The sequence below is a fragment of the Kryptolebias marmoratus genome, linkage group LG9 (assembly GCF_001649575.2).
Source record: "Kryptolebias marmoratus isolate JLee-2015 linkage group LG9, ASM164957v2, whole genome shotgun sequence".
NCBI lineage: Eukaryota > Metazoa > Chordata > Actinopteri > Cyprinodontiformes > Rivulidae > Kryptolebias > Kryptolebias marmoratus.
This window is the reverse complement of record NC_051438.1, coordinates 23474144-23499137: the sequence shown is the minus strand read 5'-3', so window position 1 is coordinate 23499137 and position 24994 is coordinate 23474144. Positions and strand designations below refer to the sequence as shown.

At 37.2% G+C, this 24994-nt stretch overlaps 1 protein-coding gene across 1 annotated transcript in view; it reads left to right on the top strand.

Annotated features, from left to right (window-relative positions):
- Positions 1-17474: 17474 nt before the first annotated feature.
- gfra4b (GDNF family receptor alpha 4b) overlaps positions 17475-24994 on the top strand; it is a 48240-nt gene continuing 40720 nt past the window's right edge. The window contains exon 1 of the mRNA XM_017408030.3: positions 17475-19515. Coding sequence (XP_017263519.1) covers positions 19473-19515 — 43 coding nt within the window. The 5' untranslated portion in view covers positions 17475-19472. The remainder of the gene's footprint in view (positions 19516-24994) is intronic.

Sequence of the window (24994 nt, the reverse complement as noted above, 5' to 3'; positions counted from 1 at the left end):
TTAAGGCCTAAACCTCAGAGGTAGCGGATCCCACTCAACAAATCCCACCATACCCACCGCTATAATTCTGCCGTGGATCCTCAGGAGATGTTTGCCATTTTGTTAGCATAAACCTGTTTAGTGCGACACAGGATGAAGCCCCCTAAAGTGACAGATGTTTTTCTAAAAAACGATGGAAATTACTTTTTTTTTTTTTTCGGGTGGGTGTGGGAAATTTTGTGTGCTTGAGACACACTGGTTGCTTCAGGCTGTTTAAAATTTTAGCGTGATGCAGAATTTCATAATTTAAATTTTTTTTGGAGAACAGCTTGCATGTTGAAATAAAATACACTCCTGTGTGAGAGCAAATAAACTACACAGTCTCTCGTTTTCTCCCTCCTCTTGCTGTTGCACAGACCATCAGTTAAAAAAACAATTTGAGGTTATTTCACACACTTTGGATTAAGGGGTCATTGGTGTCTCAACTAAGGTGCTTTAAAAATGAAATAGTTTGGCATAGAAATAAAATACGAGTGAATTCTGTCTTTGGAAAAAAGAACACCAACATTCTTTCTGAAAATGAGTTTTAGGTCTCTGCTAAAACCAAATTGCTTCTGGGATTTGAGAAGACACTTTTTAGCTATTAAAGTACCTTGAATGGGAATAACCTCATTCTTTGTTTCAGATGATGGACCATCCTCAGCTGCCAACTTGTGGAATTGCATTACAGATTTTTGCAACACAGCCATGTTTGTCTAATTGCAGTGGGCTCAAGTAATGACGAAGAGAGCGAAAACAAAGCTCTCTCTCATGAGACTGGCAGTCAGTTTGTGTGGCTGGTTGAAAAGTCTTGAGACACCAGAGGGAAATCCATCAGACCTTCAAAGGGACTGCACAGCGGGGAGTGTTGGCAAACAGCTGGTTTGGACAGCTTGAATGTGTACGACACAAGCTCCGTTAGAACTGCACACAATGAACAAAGCATTAGCCACAACTGATAGATGAGCAAACCATGTATATATTCAGTTATTTTGAACTGGGAGTACTCAAACGTTTAATAAAAGATTTTAAATTCTGACCACAATCTGATAAAGAAGAGTCCCGACTGTGGAGGCTTGTGTAAAGTACCTGGAGGTTTTCCTGGTACTCACAGTCCAAAAACATCCATGTTAAGTTTATTTTATGAATTTAAATGAATCTTAGAAGTATGTGTGTACCCTGTACCCTGCTTCTTTCTCAGTAACATCTCAGACGGGCTTCAGCCAACCACAATCCTGATTGTTACAAAACTGATTTCAAAATTAATGAATGAATGTGCAAAAAGTTCAAATGGAGGATAAAAGGAAAGAAACAACGTGGGAATAAAGAATATCCTGGAAACAATGCTTTTTGGACAAAAAGTGAAAATGTAGTGGGGGTTAAAAATCATTACAGAGTCCCTTTGAGACTTAGAGGGAAAGGAATAAATTTTCCATTTGACTTCATATTTATTTAAAGGCTGCTTATGTGATTCCCAAAAGCTATTTTCTAAACACATAGAATACAAAGTAAATGGATAAAATGAAAGACCAGATGCATCTTTAAGGTCCTGTGTCAGGTCTTTGCTGTACTTTCCCCCTTACATCTTAAAAACATAGCTTGGAGCTATGGTTGATCTGCTGTGGACTGTTACTGTTCGCTATAAGAGGAAACTACAGTGAAAGAAACAAAATGTGCCTTTGCCATATATAACAAAGTGCAAAAATAAACAACTTTAAATCATTTTTAAGTTAGTAAACAACACTGGTTCACTGCTTGAGTTAGATGCTTTTCAATGCACGAAGCACTAAGTGTTAAGTGATTTGAAAAGCCCCCCAATACAGACGTTCGTTTAAAAAGAAAGTATTTGACTGAAAATTTGTAAAATTTGCAGCTGATGTGTGATGAGGCAGTGCTGGACAGAGGACCAAAGTAAAGGCACACAGGCAAGAAGCAGACCTCAAAAGCTAAGGGATAAATGGAAGACAGGAGTGCTGTGCTGCTGTACAAAAGAAGAAAACATCAAACTAAAACACAATCAAGAAAAGAGCACCCCCTCCCCCCTTCAAAACAAAACAAAAAAAAGAAACTCACACATACTAGAAACTATATATTAAAAGAGAGAGTTGGACAAAGGTAGGACCAGGTGCGCAGGGTGAACAGAAAGCAAGATGAACTGAAACAAACTTAGAAAAACCAACAACTACAAACACAGGATTTTGTCAGAACCTGCAGAAAAGAAAATCACTAGAAAACAGAACAGGAGGGAAGCCAAAACATGACAAATCCACAGAAATATAAAACAATATCCAATAGCGATACTTTGAAAAGAAAATCTTCAGAAAGCCTGGAGAACTGTTACTCAAAACTAGTTTAAAAGATTGTAAGAAAGCCCAGTTGGAAGAAAAATACAAAGAAATAAGGGGAAAATCAAGACTTTTGCACAGAGCTGTATATGTACAGTATTGAGCAGATGTTCATATTCGTCTCATGTAAATTAATAAATGTGTTTCTATACAACTCCACGCTCTCTCTCACACAGGAAGCCACTGAATTATGGATGCAGAAACAGGAAATTCCTTCTTTTACCCTCTGTCACTCAGGCTGTGACCTTGCACTAAATCAATTAGGAGTGCTGCAGGCAATCAGCAGACCTCCCCGGAGACTCGGTAAATGTAGCCTTAATTCATAAGGCCCTGTTGGACCTCTCTGCACAGATCCTACCTGACGGGTGGCTGCAGCTATGGTTCATGCAAACACTACAGTCATTTCATGCTGAGCAAATCACAGAGCAGCACGGGTGAGATTGTTATGTTTCCTCTGCTCTGCTACATCCTGTCTTATTCATGAAGGGTCCTCTTGTGTGTGGTCAGGAGGTCTCCGTTCCACTGGGTGATCTTTGTGAAGGTTCCTTGTCCCTCCCCCTGCCATTGTAATCTGTCAGGTGACTCATCTTTTGTGGCAAGTCTTGTTTTTGCCTTGATGTATATTGCTGATTTTTATTGATGCCAAAAACTGCATGAAAGTGTGACTCTTTAGGGTCTTAAAACCAATCAGTTTATTTGTTTTTAAAGCATCTAAGAGATCAAAGGCTTCGCGTTCCTTGAAGGAATGCATATCACATATCATATTTCATGTCAGAGGTTTAGACTAAGATCATCTTGCATTGAGAAATGATGGAGTTGTTTTCATTTTTGGTCAAACCTTGAAAATGCTTTTATGCTTAACCTCGTGCATCGTGAGATGTCATGCTCTGAGGATGTGTTACTGCCACTTTAAATTTGAACCCAAAATTATATCTTTAAACATGACTGAGTTCTAACTATTTTTGCGTTGGCTGATGTTGATTAGCTGTGGCAGCCGTCTTAAATCGGGCCGACTTCAACAGTTAATCAGTTGTAGATGTAAATCTAATGATTACTTTTTGCATGTTTAATTGTAATTTGTATAATGGTTTCAATATATATTTGGTAACAGACAGACACACGAACACAGGCAACCACCTTCGCCTTTCAGCGGCAGGTGATAATTAGTGATAAACTGTGATCTGCTCAGTTAAAAAAAAAAAAAAAAATCAATATATGTTTGTCAACCATTACCTGATCATGGTTATCGTAGTGAGCCAGTGATCCTTTCAAGCTGAACCAAAGGCTACTGGATATTTTACTTTTGTTTCTTAAAAATATTTTTCAAAAACTTTCAGGCTTTCTTCCCTTTTACACCAATCTGCAGCAGAGGTGCATCAGCCTAAGTGTGAACTGGTTGCTTAGAAACGATGAGTGAAATCAAAATCAAACTTTTTTGTTCACATCATTTTTCAAACTCCTAATTTTCTGGCATTAACAATGTAGAAAGCCAGCAAAAATATAATTTTACCCCTATTAAACTGTAATATTTAGTCTTTTTTTTGTAAAACTAAGTAAACCTTCCCCCAAATTAAATTCTTTAATCTTAACGTGACTGAAAAGTGGCAACAAAATAAATGATTCAACGCTGCTGTAGCCAGTTCAAAAAGCTCAAATTATGTTTAGAAATTGCACAGAGAGAAACATTCTTTCATATTTTGGACAGCACAAAGTGAAACATAAATAATGTTACTGTAGTTTTATGCAGAAGACAGTCATGCCATGAGACCACACACAGCTCTGGAAACGACACCTAATCCACGTCTGTCTTTCATTAAGGTCATGTTTCATCAATTACATTTCAGTGTAAAAGTTAAAGAAATTACTGGCAAATAGCTCCTATTAGTTCTGATCATTTCAGGCTTATCTGTAAATCCCACATGCAAAACTTCGAAGTTCATCTCTGGCTGTCTTGGTGTTTCCGTTTCGGGAACCTGACACTTGCTGAGGCTTCCAGCCATTCAGCGTTTATCAGCAGGATCAATGCAGCATCTGTGTCTTTCCCCCCACGAGACCCTGTGGGATGTAATCCTTCTTCAGCCGAGCAGATCCTGAAGCTTCCCATTCACTTCCATTCCCTGAGAGAAACGGGCACATTTCCCGTGGATCTGAGTAACTGTGTGCTCTGTGATGTTTGTGCAATATGTGGTAAGATGTTTGCATCATGAAACTCCCCGACGCACGCAGTTTAGATTACAGTGTCTTCTCGTGGAGGGGGAGCGTTTATTTTTAAACCACGAAGCATTCACGTGACATGGGAAGCTCGCCATTAATTACGCCGTCACATAAATATTCATACGTGTGTCATACACAGTGAGGAAATAATTGAATTCTCAGATCAAACAACATTCTGAGATATTTTGTGATTAAGTGGGGCTTTGCACTGATTTCCCTCGGTGAGACCTTTGTGGCTGTCAATGGGATGCTCAAAAAAAACATCTGCCCAGTAGAGTGAAGTCATTTTTATGAAAATCTACCTTCATCAAATTTAATGTAAATTTATTTTAAGTAAATTGTTAAATCTTATTCAGTTATTTTCATTATTCAAATAAACAAGAGACAGTATAGACCCTATACAGAGGGAATCTGCAGCTCTTTGGTTCCTCTGCAGCAGATCTCTGTACCTTTAACCAAAAATAACATGGAAATAGTACTTTAATAGGTGTCTTTTAGCAATTCTTCCTTCAAATTTTATGCAAATCTGTAAATAGAACTTTGGTGACAGACTGACAGTAATAATACAACAAGCAAAGCAGATTAATTAGTTTATGCTAGCATCTTATTAGCCTGTTGGCCACTTCATTGATCCAACATCCTACCAAGCAGGATGTTTGTTCGCGAAAAATCGCCAGATAATTCAACATTATAGCACATTTAAAGTTGAATGGAATAACAGAAAAGTGCACTTTTGCACATATTGTATTATATTGAATTAAAATAAAATTATCTACAAAAATATGGCAAGTTCCTTTGATATTGTTAAGCAATAAACACTTACTTTTGATTAAAACTTTTGCATTTATTATAAGGAAATGAGCAAGTCACAAATACATATCTAACAGAATGGTCTAATTTTTATGATTGTATGTTGTATTATACAAAAATACCAATTAATGCCAACTAATTATTATAGGTCTAATTTGTGATTTGATAATGTGACAAACAATAGATTTTAATATGTAGTTTTTGTATAAAACCTAAAGAGCTGTCTTATCTTTATTTCAAGCTTTAAATTTGTTTTGTAGCTCTGGACAAACTTTATTTAGTGGGAAAAGAAGCTGAAATGGCTGTTTTGTGTGTGAAGGTTACAAACCTTTGTTGGTAATTTATTGTACTAAAAAGCACGATTTATGATCAGTTTTTAGCTTATTTCTCATTTAATCATGAAACTTTGTTAAAGTTTCATATTTTTTGGGAAGAATCTAGTAAATTTCTTGAGTAACATTTATTCTAATCTGTAGCTGCCACTAACCTGCCTCTCAACAAGGTAATATGATTTTTCATAACCTCAGCTAACAGACGTTGCATAATTGTCTCAATAAGCTTTGATTGTAGCTCCACTTCAACAGCACTCCTATCAAGCATCTCTGGAAAGGTAAAAAAGAAACCTTCAAACTGAGATGAATTTGTTCTCTTACAGCTTTCAGATGAAGGTTTTTCTCAAGCATTTAAAAGGCTTCACAGACTCCTCTTCACAACAGCCTCTAATAAAACTTGTAGTGTGCTTGTTAATCATGCATTCTCTTCTCCCAATTCTATCACACCGTGGAAGCTTATGAAAGTGATGGAACAGGATGTAATTTTATCATTCAAAACCACCAGCTAGTTAGTAGTTATTAAACTGGGCTAACTAAGATTAAAAGCTTAGCCTGAGCTGAAGGAGAAGGAACACATTTAAAACCATTTTTGTGTTTTTTAAAGTACCTTAGCTGTAGTGGCCTTGAATGGAGTTGACTCCAAAAGTTAATCAGTTGTCCAGCGAGTGTTTCCTTTCTGAGAGTTTCGTTAAATTATTTTAGCGGACACAGACAAACAAAAACAAAAATATTATCGCCCTCGCATTCGTTTGGCTGGTGATGAAAAAGAAAAGCCGAAAACTAACTGAAGCGCAAATCTCAAAAAAACTGTTTCCTTTTCTCACATATTGAGACAATAAACCATTTGATTCAGTGCCTGCAGATAAAACTGTCATCATGTGCCACTAACTCAAAAAACCAAACAAACCAGCAGATGGTTAGAAGAAAACCCCCAAACTTTTATCCCACCGTATCGCACCTCAGCAAACTAAATTTCTAACCGTCCAATCGAATTTCTGACATCGACAACTGCGTCGGGTCCTTTACGTGAAGCTAATATTTTAAGAACAAAGATATTAATGGAGAAACTTTTCAGCAACTAACAATTTATGCAGGAGTACATTTTTCCTTCCAGCAAGGATGTCTTGAAGGTAGCTGTTTCTGCTGTTAACAGTAATTGTAAATGAATCAACAAGTCAAACACAAAATGAAACAAATAAACATCAATAAGCAGCTTTTTACACTGCATATTAAATTGTGTAAAGTTAAACTACCATTAAATACCTCCAAATATTCCTACATAGACATATAGGTAAAAAGAGGACTAAATTTATCATAATTTTAACAAGCAAAGAATATCTAGTTACAGTACATTACAGTGATTTCCGCCTAAACAATAAAACACAGGCAGTACTGTACGAGATCTGGGACTGCAGAGCTGGAGCCGTTATTTATTAAAGCGTGGAGGGATGACACCTACAGCAGATTGCCTTATTATTTATAATGCTTGCTGCGTGTTATGTGAGTGGTTTTACAATAGCGGCGCGTGAGAGCACTACTGTGAAGAGAGTTCAGTCAAAATGACAACTTCTCTTGTGGCATTTACTGACAAATCATTAATTTAGGGGTTTTCAAGTGATTTATGCAACCTATGCTGAATACTGAATGAAGTACAATTAAATTGAAAGTGGTTTGGAATTAAGACATTTTATTAATATGTGCAGAATGTAAAATATGAGTTGTTAATATACCTCTAAACTTAATGTTTCACTGAATGTATTGATTATTTTGATCTAAGAAATAAATCCTTTTAATTTGACTAACAGCTGTTTAAATACAATTATAACTTTGATCAGTAACAGTACTGCCATAAATAAATGAATCAGGTCGTAATATTGTTTTAGTTTTGTTTTGACAGCAAGAATGGACTTTTCCCAGCTATGCAATCATAACTTTGCATAAATAAACACAACCATCTGTTCAAGTGGGGGCATAAATTCTTGGATTATTTACAGGATTTTGTATTTGGGATTAAGCCTGTTTTTTTAGTTGTTTTTTTTCTAACATAAGAGGCCAACATTTGTACAACCAGCTAATCATCTAATGGCCTGCAGGACTTGGGCACAACTCCTGAAGAGCCATAACATTAATGAAAAAAAAAGCTCCTTGTAAATTTTAAATGATTCACAAGTGTTTAGTGTCACTTAACAACATATTTTTTGTCCTCTATGCAAAGTTTTCAGTCCATTTTAGTCCAGTTCAGTTTAATTGTATTTAAACCCCCTTTTTTGTTGTTGTTGAAAGATGTCTTGCTAAAAAAACCAATGAATTTTTTTAAAATCATTTAAAAAATGTATTTTTAAATGCCAAACCTCTTTGTATTGGAACACAACAACAACAATGTTTAAAAAATATTTTAGATTAAATGTTTGCTTTTTTAAAATCATTACAAGCCTACAATAACTATTATTCTTTTGTACTTTTTATTTTTTTTGCGGTTTCTGGATTTGTCATGACAGATTTCATTACAGAAACGTTTTTTATACCTTAGCCTGTTGGGTTTACATTTCAGCAGCATTTTAGTCTTTTGTTTTTGGCTAAATATTTAGCTGGAATTAAAGTACCAGGAAATGATTTTGGCATAATGTTTTATGTGTGTGTGTGTTTGTGTTTGTTTTTTTGGCGCCTAAATAAAGAAAAATAAATGTGAGACACTTTATTTACACACAGACACACAAAAATATACACAGAGTGTTGGACCGATTTAGGATAAGGTATACAGTAACTCGAGGCAAACTAATGTTTTGATAAACTTTCGCTCCAATGTGGGAAAAGTGAATGAGATGAGAAGCCCTCACACAACAAACGACTGACTGCCAAATCTGTAGCACTTACTCGAGGTGTAATTTTTAATAAAGAAGATAGAAACACTGTTTAGGTTGATGTTTGGTTGATTATTTATTTAGAATCATTGTTTTTTTCACATTGTACTCATAACAGCTACAGGTTCTTTGCTCACTGAAAAGCCAAAGTGTTACATGAACAACAGTGGTGACTTTGACAAGTCATGAATATATTTAACCATTTTTTTTAGGATAATGCCATGTATGCAGGGTTTGGTTGATGGGTTGAAACAGAAACAGTGATTAGTAGAAAGTAATGTTTACTCAGGAGTTAAAGTGTTAAGACATGAAAGACATTCCTCTTCTTAACTGAAAAATAAAACCGTGGTCCATTTGGATTTCGGCAAATGTATCCTGATTTTATCCAAAATCAGAACCAAAAGACCACACGGAATGTGAGCTACCCCTCTTCAATAACCCCTATTTATAATTCATGAAGTAATAGAATACATTCCTCACATCATGGAGTTTACCATAGAACATAGTGCGGTGCAATATTCATGAAGACCTCAGGCAAGGATAAGCAATGCAAGGGATGGCGATAAACCTATAGGGCTGAATGCTGCGTGAGTTGAAGGCTAACGTCTCTTTGCTGCAGGCCTGAAAAACCGAACAAACAGCAGATATGTTGGAGCTGCCATGCATCCAACATGTATCATGCAATTCTCTGTTGATATTAACTATTGTTACATCAACAAACGCAATGAAAAGCACAAAAAACAGCACGAAAATGGTTTTGTGTGTTTATACATTTGCACCCATTTGTGCTGCCAAACAGCTAATTTCCTAAATAACCACTTGTATGACACATATCATAAACCACAGAATCATTTTCCTGGAGAAAGCTGACACTCGACTTTAGCCACTCACTCTGAAGCCCATTAAATGAGGACACAAAGTAAATTGCTACTTCTTGTTTGAGAAAAAAAATGACAGTGGTGGTGACTATAAAAGGTTTGGGACAGAATAAATAATAAAAAATGTAAAATTCTCTATGGAATAAAAGAAATGTAAGCTCTGGAGCATTATTGCACTCTGTCCTCATGAATGCAGAAGGTGTTTGACAAGTTAGCAATAAAGTGGTGACAGTGAAAGTTTGTTGATATGAGATTTATTGGTGCCATGACAGCCTGTGTAATCGTGGTTTCAATTTGAAACCGCTAGAAACAACATGGCTGCAGAGCTGTTTGTTTTACGGGGAGCATGAGAAACAGCATTGGTTCCCATTCTGACCTTTGTCCCCACCAGATTCTGTCTTCTAATTTGTCTAATTGCGTTCTGCCCCCCGGGGACATGACCTGCATGGAAAACATCAGTGAAGCTGTGTCCACGTCGGGTCAGAGTTAAAACACAGCTCATGGCCTACAACCAGAGCCATGCTTCACATCAAACTACCAATAAATTATTAAGCCTGCATGTCGACTGAAGTCTGGACTTTGTAGCATTTAGTTTTTTTTTTTTGTAACAACACAAACCTCTAAAAGGAGAAGAGACTGTCTACATAACCCCCAGCTCTTAAACGGATATCCATCAGACTTTTCAGGTTTTCATTTCATTTTTTTTTTTCACTTTTACAAACATTGGGATACTTTTAGTTGATATAGATTTACTGTTTGGTAAAGTCATTGTTCAAGCAGTGCTTTGATAGCTCAAACCACTCTGAGAGCAACTTTGTTCTCAGAGTCAGCCGATATAATAGTTTAATACTAGTCTTTTTATATCAGTTTAAGCCTTGTTAGAAAAAAAACAACAACAACATTTGTACACCAACAAAGGGAAAGTTCATAAAAGGTTAGACAAGACAATAAAAACAATTCCAAATTTGACTGCATCATTTGGAAACACTTTGTAGTCTTGAACTGAATATCCACAAATTTAAATGAATGCTTCCTTACATCCCCATGGGGTCAGACTGATCCAAAACCTTCAGGATATATTCAGAAAAAAAAAACACTGTTAAAGAGGTCTATCCAAGTGAGAATTAAAAACCCCGGGATTTTCAGCAACAAGCAATGTTGTCTTTGCCAAATGAGTTGAACCTTAGTCACTTTTTGCAGCCAAGCGACCTAATATCATTTGTCAGGGTTTGGTGTTAACCAGCCGGCTCCTCAGAGATACTGTTTCATGGTATCATAAACTGCTGTGGAGTGTTTTGACATCTGATAAACTTTAAACACATTAAATGTTACTCCAACTCAGTTTGCTGGATCGTATTTCATTGTTTCAGGATCATTAATAACACAACCCCCCCGTGATGTTTTAATGGAGGGAGCAGTTTTCTTTCTGAGTCCCCTCTGAGCAAAAACAGTGTGATAACTGGAGATCCATGAATATACACAAAGCTCTTCATTAAGCTTGACCACTCTTTTTAAACCTCTTGGGATTTCAGTCTACATTGACTTCATTTGAATTATAGATTACAGCTGTATTTCATAGTTATTAGATTTTTTTTAGTCTATATCTACCTTTTAACTGACAGAAGGACGTGTGTGTGCGTTACATTTAATCATTTTAATTTGCTGCTTTTTTTTTTGCTGTTCTGTATGTTTGGAATTCTGTTCTGTGTGTCCCACTTATAAAAATCAAAATAAAATCTGCATTTAAATAAATCAGTGGCCCACAGTGGCCCAACAAATCAATGTTACTAAAACAAGACATGACAGCCGAGCCAGAGGGGGGAGAACTGACAAGTTTAGACAACAAATCTTGATCTTTGCATCACGTGTTATTCCTAAATAGATTTTCTTTTCATTATGAAGAAACGGATAAAAAAATGAAGTTTGTTGAACGAAGAAATAAAAGAGAACCACAAAAGCACCCTTAATGCTCAGAGGCTGTGTTGAGGATGACTCTCAGCTACTACCAACAAACCTCATCTCAATTTCTGTAAATTTGACAAAGTTTTAGCCATTTTTTTTGTGTTGGCAAAAGTAGATTCACTGTGGTGGACATATTGAATTGGATTGTCTCTATAAGTTAATCAGGTGTAGATGTACATCCATTGATTATTTTCTGAGAGTTTCATTAAAATCCATCCAATGGCTCATATTTTAATTTGCAAACAGGCAGGGTTGACTCAAACAAATATTGTCAGAGTTTTAAACAAACTTTCAAACACTCTATTTACATTGAGTCACCCTGATTGAAAATATCACATGTGACCTTTCTTGTTTCACTAATGTAATATATTGTAAGGTGATATATATTAGCTACTTGTTAGCCTTTTATTTTCTGATTGCATTGGGTGAACCTTTTAAATCACAATCAGCATTCAACTGTTTACCGCATGCAGAAATAAAATAGGGGTGCATTATACACTTTTAAATTTACTGCATTGTAAATCAAGTGGTATTGATGTTACATTATACTCTTATGAACACCTGTGCCACTTTTTTATGCAGTAGTCAAAAATAAAAGTTCTAAAGTCAGGTAAAGCGTTCTCAAGAGTGGGAGGAATTATGACTCAAGTGTCTGAAGCACAGACTCCCACAAGTTGGAAAAATTGAAACTTGAGCACATTTTACTTTACACTAGTTTTCACCAGCAGCAGCTCTTCCTACAAACATCTGCTGAGCACATCTCGCTTGAAAAGGCAGGATTATTGCAAATTCTCGCTGAAAACTCAAGAGGACACCTCTGCTCATGCACTTGCACTCCCCCACACATTTTTTTTTTTTGGAGTTTGCACTCACATTCACTAAATCCCCGGAGATGAGTTAAAACACAAAGCTGTTGATCCAGGTGCCACCTGATTTGTTTTGGCCACTCGTAACGTCAGGAAATCAGTGAAAGATGTTCCTGGATAACCTTATCACCCCTTTAAACCTCCCACAGAGATGGATGGCCTCTACTGAAAAAGGGAGAAAGGATTTGTACATTTGCTGCACCCATAGTAACCTGATCCCTTTGCTCCACTGAACAATAATTCCTAAACCCTGAGGTGGAGAAACACAACGTGTATGAACCATAAGAACAAACTTCATATGTATTATATTCAATTAAAGGCCTACCATTTCTTAAAGAAAAGCATGACAGAGTTTTAATTCAAGATGGCTGCCACAGCCACATTTTGCAAGATGTTAACGCTCGGAGTATGTGTTGAGGATGTCTTTTAGCTACTACCACATGAAATTAACCTCAATATCTGTAATTTATCTCTAAATTATAGCTAATTTTGTTTTGGTAAAGGTAGGTTAGATGTGACAGTCATCTTGATTTTGGTTGACTCCAAATATAAATCAGTTGCAGATGTACATCCAATGTTTACTTTCTGAGAGTTTCATTCTGATGAATCCATTAGCATATGAGATATTTTGCAAATGTACAGACAAATGAACACACACACACACACACACACGAACACACCCACACACACACACACACACACACACACACACACACACACACACACACACACACACACACACACACACACACAGGCAAAATCTAAAGACAGGATTAGTACTGAACCTCACAGTTCTGGGAATCTATTACTGCAGTAGAATATGCTGACACTTTTCTTTTTTGTGCTATCTTTCCAACAAATCAATAAATCCTTTAAACAGTATACGTTTTTTTCACGAATTTGAGTTTGCATGCATCTGTGTGTCTTCGAGCCTGCAACTGAATGGTCCAAATTAAGTTTAGGACAAAAACTAGTCATCCACAGGGCAGTAATATAACCTTCCACAGTGTGCAGCACCATCTGTTGCAGTGAGAAGTAACAGAGTCACCGTCTGTGCAAATATCCAGCACACCGTCTAGCACCAGTGTAGAGTTGTTCTGCTTGGCATGGCCTATGCAGCAGCCTTCCCAGATCGCCGTGACAACATACACCTCAACTTCCTGGCATGTTTGACAGATACTCAAGACTCTCGTCATCAAACACTAAAGATGACAGGTTGGATTTTCCATCCCTGCCTTTTAAAAGAGACTCTGCTGCTAATACTGGCTAGCTTGCAAGATTTTAAGCCTCACTAAACCACATTAAGCCTCTTCAAATATTCCAGAATGAGACAATTCTGGCATTTAAATGAAGCTCCTGCAAACTGTTTCATGTCTGTTCCATAGTAACACACTTACAGTTGTTAGAAAAGGGCAAAATGAGGAAAAAGGAAGTGTTAGAGGGTTCACAGAGAACAACAACCATACTGTTTGCAATCAAGCACAGATGTGACATCACTATCCTGGAAGCAGTATGCATATGTGTCCTGCTCTGTAGTCAACTATGTAAATGTTACAAGCTCTAAAATAAAGCCCCAAACATGTGCAATCACCATAAACCTTTTGCATCCACTTTAAACCCACCTTTTTTATTTAAAAGAAAGATTTTGTGGCTGATTTGTTGATTTTTAATCCAAACAAACATAAATGTCTCAAAAATGGTGACATGAATTAAGAAAAGGTGAAGTAACATGCTTTCAAGGCATAATTTCTGGCTGAAGCCCTGCTTTTTCCAGTGAATGTCAGATGGTTGACAGTTGATGCACGCCCTCATATGAAACATCTGAACTTGGGCAGCAGAGTATTGGCATTTAAATGCTTTATGTTTACTCTGTTAGATATTCCAACCTGGAAGATGCTCAAGTGTTTGCAGTGTTTTTTTTCTTTTTAAAGTATTGAGAATAAATAGGAGCTGGCAGCTTCCTTTTTTTTCTAAATAGTAAGTTGTGATATCTCAAGAAATGGTGGTAAGTAAAGAAGACAAGCAATAAAGATGGTTTTCACATAATTAAAACCAAACCAGTGAAAGATTACACCCACACAGGTGGCTGTCACTAATATCACGTGCTTAGACCTTCATTCAAGTTTCTGTAAGTTTTTACAGACTGTTTGACTGACATCACCCTGACTGTCTTGATTTATGCAAATACTAAAACAGGATAAGTAGGGGATTCATCATTATTGAGCTTCAATGACACCAAAAAGTGATGGACCAAGGTTTATGTCCAAATGACTCAGGTTGTGCTTGAAGCCTGGTGACATGTTGACTTCACGCGCGGCTAATTTGTAAATCACAGATGATGGGGCGATAACCACCTCATTATAGTCTACTGGGAACTCGCCAGTGTTGCAGTGGGAAAAGCAGGGGTGTAAATCTGAAATTTAATTCCATTTAGGTGCTTCACTTTCAAGGTGTGCTATTGTGCCTGCTGGCTCACTGTGACAGCTTCCTGGGACATGCTGTTATCTCAAGAGACACATTTTGTACTGCAGCGTACATCTGTCTGACAAATTAAAAGCATGCTACATAACATTTACAATAGCTACACTCCATCTACTGTAGCTCTGTGAGTTCTTGCAGTCAGTTTTTCTACAACCTAATATGCTATATCAAAACAGTTTGTTGGTGCAAATAAACTTTGTTGCAAAACAAAGCTCAAACTTTGTTTCCCAGCAATATTTTTTTCAACTAATCTGGGTCAGATGAGCTCGTCTCAGGTGTGCTGTATCTCACTGCAGTTGGCAACTCCAAATTGCGAGAAAATATGCAAATTTCTTGTTGCAGTCTCACTGAATTTTGAGTGTTTGTGACCAAGCAACCTGTGAGCCATGTGTCTGCATTTTGAGCGGTCACATTTTGAGAATCATGGCCTATTTCTGTGTGCATGACTTGCAAAAAAAGTATTCTAGGCTGAGGACTTTATTTTGTTACCCACCACTGCCCACATTGTGCTCACCTTGACAGCTGCCCCAATGTTGATGGTTTAATCTACCGGTGTACACTTTTTAAATGAAGATTGGCAGATTTGAACCGTTTTTTTTTTAAATAATTATTCATCATTGGTGTGGTTTCTATGCACACAACAAAGTTGAGAATGAATCGAGATGGGTTTCGGACACCCACAAGGACTTTGTGACTGTTCTGAGAGAAACATTTGTCTCAGATATTTTGCCCATGTGCAAACTCTGTGACTCACATGAGGAAATTGATAACCACTACCAACATTTCGAGACATTTTGAAGACTTCGTCAAAATTGCTGTTCGCCAGCCCCAATTTGTTGATATTATTGGTTACGACTAACCTGACACATGGTTCACCCATTGACCGAACAGATTTTGTTTTTAATTTTTGACACAACCTTCCCTTTTCCAGTCCCTTTGTAATGATGAGAGGACCTGGATTGTCAAGTCCTAAAAATGAACAAAACCCCAGAGAACAGATCCTTTACTGAGGTCACCACTCTTCATTTCATTTTCAGACAAATGTTATCGTATTTCACATAAGAAGTTAATGAATTCCTACTTTTACTTCTGTTCTACTCGGCTTGTTAGTAATTCGCCTACAGATAGAGACTGACCGAACAAATAACACAGGAGATTTTAAAATAAGGCACGACATTTAGAAAGTTTACCACATCTCAAAAAACACACATAAACAACACATTAAATGGGATGTTCTTAATGGCTGAATAAAATAAAAAGACCAAAGTGAAATCAGCATTTGGCAGTCACAACAGCTGCTAATTGGTTTCAATGAATATTTACAGTTCTGATGCTTTGACACACAAATGATTATAGGTAAAGTAACTAATTACTGATTAATGTTGTGTCCTCTGCTATGGCTCACAAAGATAGGAAATCAATGTGCCTTAGCCTAAAGCAAGGAATGAGAGCTGTCCATCTTTCCTGTTTACACTGCGCCTCCTCTTTAAATTGAGAGAACATTAGACAGGTAAAAGATCTTGGATCTGTTGGCATCCGTAGGACAAAATAGTAAAATTAATCAGGAGAGACTGGAGCTTCTCATTTAAGAGACAGAAATGCCACATTCTACAAGCTGAGGTGATTCAGATCACATTAGTTTGCCTGTTCTCTGTAACCAAACTCCACTGGGAAGAAGGCAAATACTTTAATGTGTTGGAAAAACATATAAACCTTCCTTTTAATTCTCTCCATATGTCTTTATTTTTTTGTACATTTTGATGTTGACTTGAATTATAGATACATAATGCAAATATGTACTGTACCAAGAGACCCCCATGGCACAGAGTTGTTCTTTTAAGATTCAAAGAGCAGCTTCAGAGCCTTTCTCCCCGTGTTTAAGCGCTCCAAGTCCCAATGGAGATGTTTAATATATTGTTTCAGATCTTCTCACAGCAAGCTTGTTAGAGAGTGAAAATTACAATTGTTCAGGCGTAAAGACATTTTACAGTTACAGTGTTTTCGATTTGTTTCCTCAGAAAAAAAAAAAAAAAAAAAGCAGAATAAAAATCTTCAAATAATATAGCCAGTGTTGGAAGTCCAGTGGAGAACTACAGCAGAGCAGCTGAAATAGCTTTTCTGAAGTCTTCAGTTCGTCTTTGGACAAAGCTGGATCATCCTTTTGAGCCTCTGGGTTGGTTTACAGGCACTTCCACACGCATACAGTAAAGCACACACTGCGCCTGGGTGATCCAACATGGTGACCCTTTGTTATCTGCTCCTCACCAGCTTTGTTTGCACGAATCATCTGGAAACGGCGTCTGTTGTTGCTGTTTTGAAGGTGCAGCAAAGAAACGAGCCAATAAAATCTAAACGATCGTGATCTACTGAGGTGCACCTCTGAAACATAAAATCAAAGGATGATGAAAACTGTGAGTTTTCCCACACAGGAAAATCTTTGTCTGTTTTTTTATATTTATTTTTTATCACCCGCTGCAAAAGGTGAATGTGGAGTGATAATGTTTTTGCGTGTATGTGTGTGTTCAGGTGTCTGCTGGGACCAAAATACCTCGTTAACCACTGGATGGATTTCAACGAAACCTGCAGAAAGTAATCACTGGGTGTACATCTACATCTGACTAAGTACAACTACAACCTTTGGAGTCAACTAGATTCAAGATGACTGACACAACCAACTGACCTTAAAAACAATACAAGATGGTTGCCACAGTCAACTGAAAACAACAGCAACACAAAAATGAGTATAATTCAGTCAGTTTACAAGATATTGTGCTACAGTTTGGTGTAATTGTAGCTGAGAGTCATTTGAAACAAATATTCCCACTGCTACTCACTTTGCAAGATCTCTACTTAAAACTTTAATATCAACTTTTGGAGTCAACCCTGTGTGCCTGTTAGCAAAATATCTCATGAACCACAGGACGAATTTGAGTGAAACTTTCATAACGTAACAACTGAATGTAGATCTACAAGTCATTAACTTTTGGAGTTAATCCAATTTAAGATGAATGCCACAGTTTATCAACATTAACAACACAAAGATTGCTATCACTCTGTCAATTTTACAGATATTGAGCTAAAATTAGCTGTTGTAGTAGCTGAGAGTCAGTCGCAACACGTACTCTGAGTGTGGCGTCTTGCAAAATCGCATGAGTTCAAGCGCCTTATTTTCAGTTTGACCAAAATGGCTGCAACTCTGTCCTTTCTCAACACAAGATGGTCTTAGTTTAAAACTTGGGCGATGGGCTAACCCGAACCCTAACCCTACAAGCAAATGCTAGTCCTTTAGTTGTTTAGGTGAGCAGGTAAGAATTTTTTGCAATTTAGCTCATGTTGTCTGTAATCCAAGATCCACCACCCTTTAAGAGTTTTTGTGTGAAAAAATAGAGACAGTTTCAAATTAATAATATTTAGGTTTTCAACAGAAGTGTTATAGCAAATTTTTACAGGTTTGCACACATCAGATATTATAATTAAGATAAAAAATGAGAGTAACACGATCCTCTTAACAATCACACCTGATTAAAAATATTATTTAGCAAAGGCTGTCAATTTATCTGTAGGCCTACTCCCAATTACAGGCATGTTAACAACCCACATTTGGACTAAAAGAACTAAAACTTTGTGCAAAGAGACCTGAAATACAATTTAGGTCAAGAGGAGAGCGCTCTGCTTCATCATGTGGTGCCATTAATCTTTTGTTTCATTTTCTTTGGGTCCAGTAAGAACTCTGTCAGTGTGTAACACTGTGGGGGGCTAAGAGTTCAAAAGTTACAGCAAGACATTTAACTGCACACACAGAGAAAGGTTTTCAACATCATCCTCAGCCTCAACTCAACAAGTTTCAACAAGTTTTTCTTCTGCAGCTCATTTATTTGCTTTCTTTGACATAAAAAAATCATCTTATGTAAGCAAACTGAGTGGCTAGTGTTAGACCTTGAGGTGATAGGAAGGGGATAAATAGAAATGATTATGAAAAGGGAAACCTTCAGATCACAACTGTTCAAGATAATCAAGCTTACAATGAAAACTATTTAGACTGTTTGATTATTAAATATGAGAAATCAATAGGAGAGGAAAACAAAATAAAACGTCATTTAAGTTCAAGTAATTGGAATAAAATTGCACAGAGAAGTTTAAGATGAGCCCAATAAACCAGTATACACACACAGTATAGATCTCCGGGGGGGAGAGATAATGATGTTTCCGTTGCAGAATTACCATTAAGTCACTTTTCATCACGGCTAATCCCTGACTGTGTGACCAGACTGCTTAATGTCTCTTCCTGCACAAACAGTTCTCACTCTCTCCCACCTTCTCGGCGCTTCCCAGCGCTCAGCATCTCTCCAGCATCGGACTCGAGATCTCCTGCGACCACCTCGACGCGCCAGCACAAGCCTCCCCCACGATCCCGGACCGTTCAGCGCACGGGGCAACTTTCACTCGCAGCATTACGCATGGCTGTGCCTTTGCGCAAAAGCGCGATCGTCAGAGCGCCTCCGAGGGAACTGACGGGATTCTGAGGCACACAGAAACACCGCATCTTGCTCCAAATCTACAACAGGGCCCCTTTCAAGAGAGAGAAAAAAATATATTTGCGCAAATGAGGATTTCCAAATGCACCACGGGATATCCTTTTCTTACCTTGTGAATATCCCGCTGTAGGTGAAGTCGTTCCGACGCTTAAACTGAAATTCTGACGGACATGGATCTGTGGGGAGTTCATCTGTTCCTGCTCATAACTTTTGGTAAGTAATAACTTGCCTTATTTGACTAAATGTGTCTGAAGTTACATATTAGAGGGATAAAATCTAGTAAAACAACCTGCTTCATTCGGGTGTGACGGAGAATCTGTGATTTATTTTCTCGGGTTTTCTGCACAAAATTGTGTGATTATTGTTGCTGCGTTTCAATGAAATGTCAAAAACGCACGAGACACGGATTATGGGTCACAAATCAGATGGATTCAATTGCGCAATATGGTAATATAGGAACGCAAAGTAGTTTCCCATTTACACGCATGTGCCAAAGTGTGCGTGTTCGCTGTGTGGGCATCTGTGCGCAGGGATGCTTTGAGTCTGTGTGAGGACATTTATTTCTGCTCCCTCATTTCTGCGTTTATTGAGCGTAGTGAATTACCTGTCTATATAGAAATATGTGGGATATAAATGGATGGGTCATATGCCTAACCATTACATTTAATCTTTTCTTTACGCCCACACTGAATATCAGGTGTATAACCTTCCATATGAAGTTTTATGGTAGAATTGTTTTATTGTTTAATCCTCCACAGTGTCCGCTGGCAGCAGAGCATCAGTCATCACTGTGCTACTTGCTCTGTGTGTAACTGAATGAAGCTGGAATATTGATTTTTGTGGCAACAGTACACAGACTTTGAGAACAGAGAGGCGCATGTTGTTGGTTCCCTGGTTTTTTTTTCTCCCTACTAGATAAATGTGTCCATTCTGATCCTGGTGTCTCAGTGAAAACTTATGTGATTACATCCACTGATGGCCACAGCATCAGCAGAGAGTTTCTTCCTCTTTTTTTCTGCTGGCACCAACTTTCCTGCTTAACAAAGGCAGTAAAATACATTACAGCATATCTTAACCCTGTTATTAATTATTAATAAGCCATCCTCTTTTAAAGTCATTCATTAAAGACATGAAAGGAGATGCCAGGAAGAAATACTGAATGGAAAAGGTTTGCTATTTGAGTTGCCTACTCTCTGTTTGTCGAACTTGAACAAAAACCGGTTTTTAATGGTTTGGTTAGTAATTTATTAGGAAAAAAAAGGCAGAGGCCTTAATGTTTTCCAACCAGATGGTTAAACACAACAACACTTTCACATTTCTTCTTGCAAACCTCTACATTCATGATGAATTTTAGAGGGAATGTGATAAAAACACTGTTATTTGCTGCCAGCTTTTGCTTGTTTCATCATCCATTCAAACTAATTAGCCAAAATGATCAAACTGAGAAAAGGTCAGCCACCACAATCTGTTTGGATGACTCAACTCATTCTGAGCAGCTTCTGTAACATCCATAGCTTATTTGGACAGAAAAAACATAAAAAAAGACACACTTTATCTACCTCTTCTAAGATACCTGCAAGCAACAACAGAATGACCACAATTTTCCAGAAGAAGCTCTTGCTGGAAATGAGAGCCATTAAATGCTGGCATTCTTGGGTTGCTTTTTGTTGCCTCTTTTTGTGNGAATCAGGAGACAACTGTGAAAGAGTTTTGTGTGCTCACAAATAAAAGCACAGCGAGATAGAGCCAGATGATGTTCAAGTTTTCTCAAAAAGAGAAAAAAACATTTTAGGGGAATAAGAAATGTTTGAGGCTTGGCAATTGTTGTGGAAGCAAACACACACAGTACACTTTATGAGAGCAACTTCAATATTCAAAAGAGCTTTTTTTAGTTTTTCATATGAATACCAGAAAAGTGTAGCTATGAATCGCTCACAGACTTCTTTAACATGGTGATTTGTTGTTTTCCCTGATCATTTACATTTATTATCATCTGTCTGTTCTACCATCAGCTCTGATCTTGGTTTGACAAGCATTTCTTTTCTCTGCGTTGTTGTGATCGTGTTGGTTTAACTGAGCTCATGAACCTTGAGCCACGGTGATGTTCAGTTCAAGTCTGTCGGCCCTGAGGAGGAGATTAAAGGTCATTTAAAGAAGCTGCAGGTTGATACTGGGCCAGTGGTGGCACCCCTGTTGTGAAGCGAATAGCTGAGTGTCCATGCTTTGATCTTATCTACATGATAAATGTACACTGGAAGTCTCTTTGACGCATACACACTGAAGCTCAAAATTATATAATTAAGCTTGACGGTCCAAGTTAGATCTTTTTAAAAGCCTTTTTCCTGCAGTATTGGCATAAAATGACAGAATGAGCACTGAAATCACACCTCAAGCATTTCACGTCAAGGTAAAAAGGCCCAGTATTGAGGTAAAATGAATACTTTTTATAATATTAATAATACGTGAAAGCATAAGAAATAATCTCAAGTGGCACACTACTACACACAACTAGTAGAAATCCACTAGGAGCTGCCTAAAGCACTTACTGTAGATTTAGCATTCACTACTCCTCATGCAATAAAGTTTTTCTGTTTTATTAAGCCACATGATATTTGGTTTTCAAGGTCTCTTAAGGGACTGTTTACTTTTTTGATTATTTTTCCAACATGGAGGATTTTTAAAAATCTTTTGCCATCCTGTTACATCCTCTGATGTAATGTTATTTACATTGGTGGATAACTTGCATCCTTAAAAGATAAACATTTTTAAGCATGCTATTTCATAACAAACCTGCTGGGCTCTTGCATGGGGATTTGGGTCTAATCTCATTGTAAATATGCATGTGGCCACTCATAAACAGCCAAGCATGCTCTCATGTCATCTTCACGTAGGATGGATGGATGTGGAGGAAATGATGTTTGTTTGGAGAGCACTGCTGAGACATTTTTACCACAAAAAAAAAAAAAAAACTCCACATATGACACAAGATCCATTTTATTCTTAAAATCTATTGCTTGTCAAGTTCAAGCTTGGTTCACAATAATGCTAAAATACTGATTATGCAGCACCTAATTGTTGTAACTCTCTTTATTTTGGCTTCAGTCTTTGTTGTCTGTAGCTGGTTAAGAACTCTGACTTTTAACTGGTCCCAGTTTTATTTTCATGGTTGTGATTTTTGGGATTTATTGTACAGCTCTGGTTGTTTTAAATATGCTTTATACATAAAGCTGATTTAGTTTAATTTATATAAATTCATTAAAAAGATGTTTCCCAGAAGTCCTTGCATTGCACAGTAAATATTTATGCCAATATCCACAACATCTATATAATCATATGGACGTTTAAAAAAATAACTATGACCTTATCAAAAATGGACGTCATAATGTTATTTTAAAGTGAGGTTAAGTGAGTAGAGCTTGTCTGGGTGGACAAGAAACTGTTATATTTGGCTTATTTGTTTATTCTCTGGTTTCAGATGTTTTTTTTCTTTTAGTTTTTGGATTTTTACGTTTGTATGTCTGTTAGCTCGACTTCCTGTATTACCTTGAAATGATTTTTCGATGTTCATTCCACTGATTTTGGCTTTCTGCCTCGCTCACCTCTCACCTGTTTTCAGTTAGTCGATTGCTACCACCTGCTGTTAATTTGTGATGACCTTCCTGTGTGTTTATACTGCCTTGTTTTCTTTGTACTTTGTCAGCTCTTCCTCTTACCACCTTGTTTTCATTCTGACCTTGTCCTCTCTGCTGTTTTGAATGTTTTACTTATTCTCGATGCCTGCTTTGCAGTGCTTTCTGTTAAGGACCTCTTTAAGTACGTTATTTATTTTTGCATGTTTGCACCTGGGCTCTCACCTCAGATTGTGACAGCATTGGTTTCATGAGCTGCCTGATAAAATTAGCGGCCTTGAGACACATTCTGCCTGTTGGGGTTTTTTGAGAAGAATTTTGCAAACCTTTTCAGAAAATTTAGCAAAGGCAACCCTTTACTTCACCCTGCTCAGCATTTACCATAATTATAGGTCACATTTACTGACATCTTGGTAGCATTACATGTTTAGTTGAGTATTACTGTCAGCAGAAACAGAATCAAACCTAACTTGGCCATGTAGTTTACAGATATAGTTTTTAATTTTAACATGAATGCAGAACATTTGATACTGATGCTAATAATTGTTTTATCAAGCCCTTTTTAATCTCTGAGTTGTCTACTAACTGGGATAATTGAAACTGAGACAAACTGAAACACATTTCTCCTGAAGAGCCTTTTTACTGAATGCCAAGAAGAAATAGAAACACTACATGAATACAGTGTGGATAAAAGATTGTTCATTGGTACAGTAGATGGAAAACAACGTGGCTTGGCTGAGACGTTTCTGTGTGGGCTTTCCATGTTCTCATTACCACCATGTGTTTTCTCCATGAACCTCTGTTTTCAATCCAAACACCTGCGTGTCAGACTAATTGATGAGTCTGAATTTGCTGAATGTGAACCTTGTGAGGGGGTGTGATGGCCTGGCCCAGGTCTAATCCAGCTCTCATACAGTGTTAGCTTCGAATCAGCATCCCTGACCCTGAACAGGTTCAAAACAGATATAAAAAATATTATATCCCATGAATCTCAGAGGCTACAGAATATAAAACTTTAAAGACTGTTGGGTTTTCATCTAACCCATCATTAAAGAACATGAGAGCAGTTATTTGCAGGTAGAGCTGGAGGTTAAAAGTTTTTTAGAGGAAGAATGCCTGTTGGACTTTTTCTGAGGACTGCTTCTGCTTTTCTGTCCAAAACCAAGCTTCACTATTTAATTATTGAAGTTTCAAAATCTCCACATTGACATTCACCTGATATCAGTCAGTCTGATGGCTCTGACCTTTAATGGTGACATTATTCAGTTTCTCACATAACAGTCTTTGTGTTATATTAAAATATGATAACTTTGAACAGTACATAAAGTTTTAGAACAAAGGAGTTGCCAAACGTCTGAAAGGCTGAAACAGACCCACTGTCAGAGCCTGCTGGGGGAGGGTGGAAACCAAAGACACACCATTGATTAGGACTGATGTATGCTTGTGCAAAATGAATGAGTTTAAGGCCCTAATCCATTACTGTAATCAAATGCCTCCAGTAATATCCCTGTTAACTAATTAGCAAGTGTTTTTATTTTGAGATTAATGTGACTGAAGACATTCTCGTTCAGGACAATGAGCAAGAATTATTTAGAGGCAAAGCAGAGGTGTTTAAATCTGCTGCATCCAGTATTTGATATACAGGTACAATCAAAAACAAATTACTTCCTCATCTCATATGTTTTGCTGTACAAGATGAAAGCACAAATGCAATTTTTGTTGCCTAAAGCTGCAGTTTCCCTCAGTTCTGCAGAGGATTTTAGTGTTTTCCATCCCACAGTCAAATGACAGACAATCAAAGTTAGTGTTTTACAGCTAAGCATAAAGAAGAAGAGATTAACACACAAAAGTCATCTCAAATTGTGAAAACTAAGCTGAAAGCAAAGTGAATGCTGAAGTTATTTAGACTCCAAATAAAAGACGGTGTTATTTCATATCTGCTGAATGCATTTATACCCTTCAGTGGTGTTTTGAAAACAGTAATTTGACCACAAACTATGAAAGTATTAGAGAATTCTTCAGATAATTCTAAAGAACCAGTGGTTAAAATTGATAATATAAAT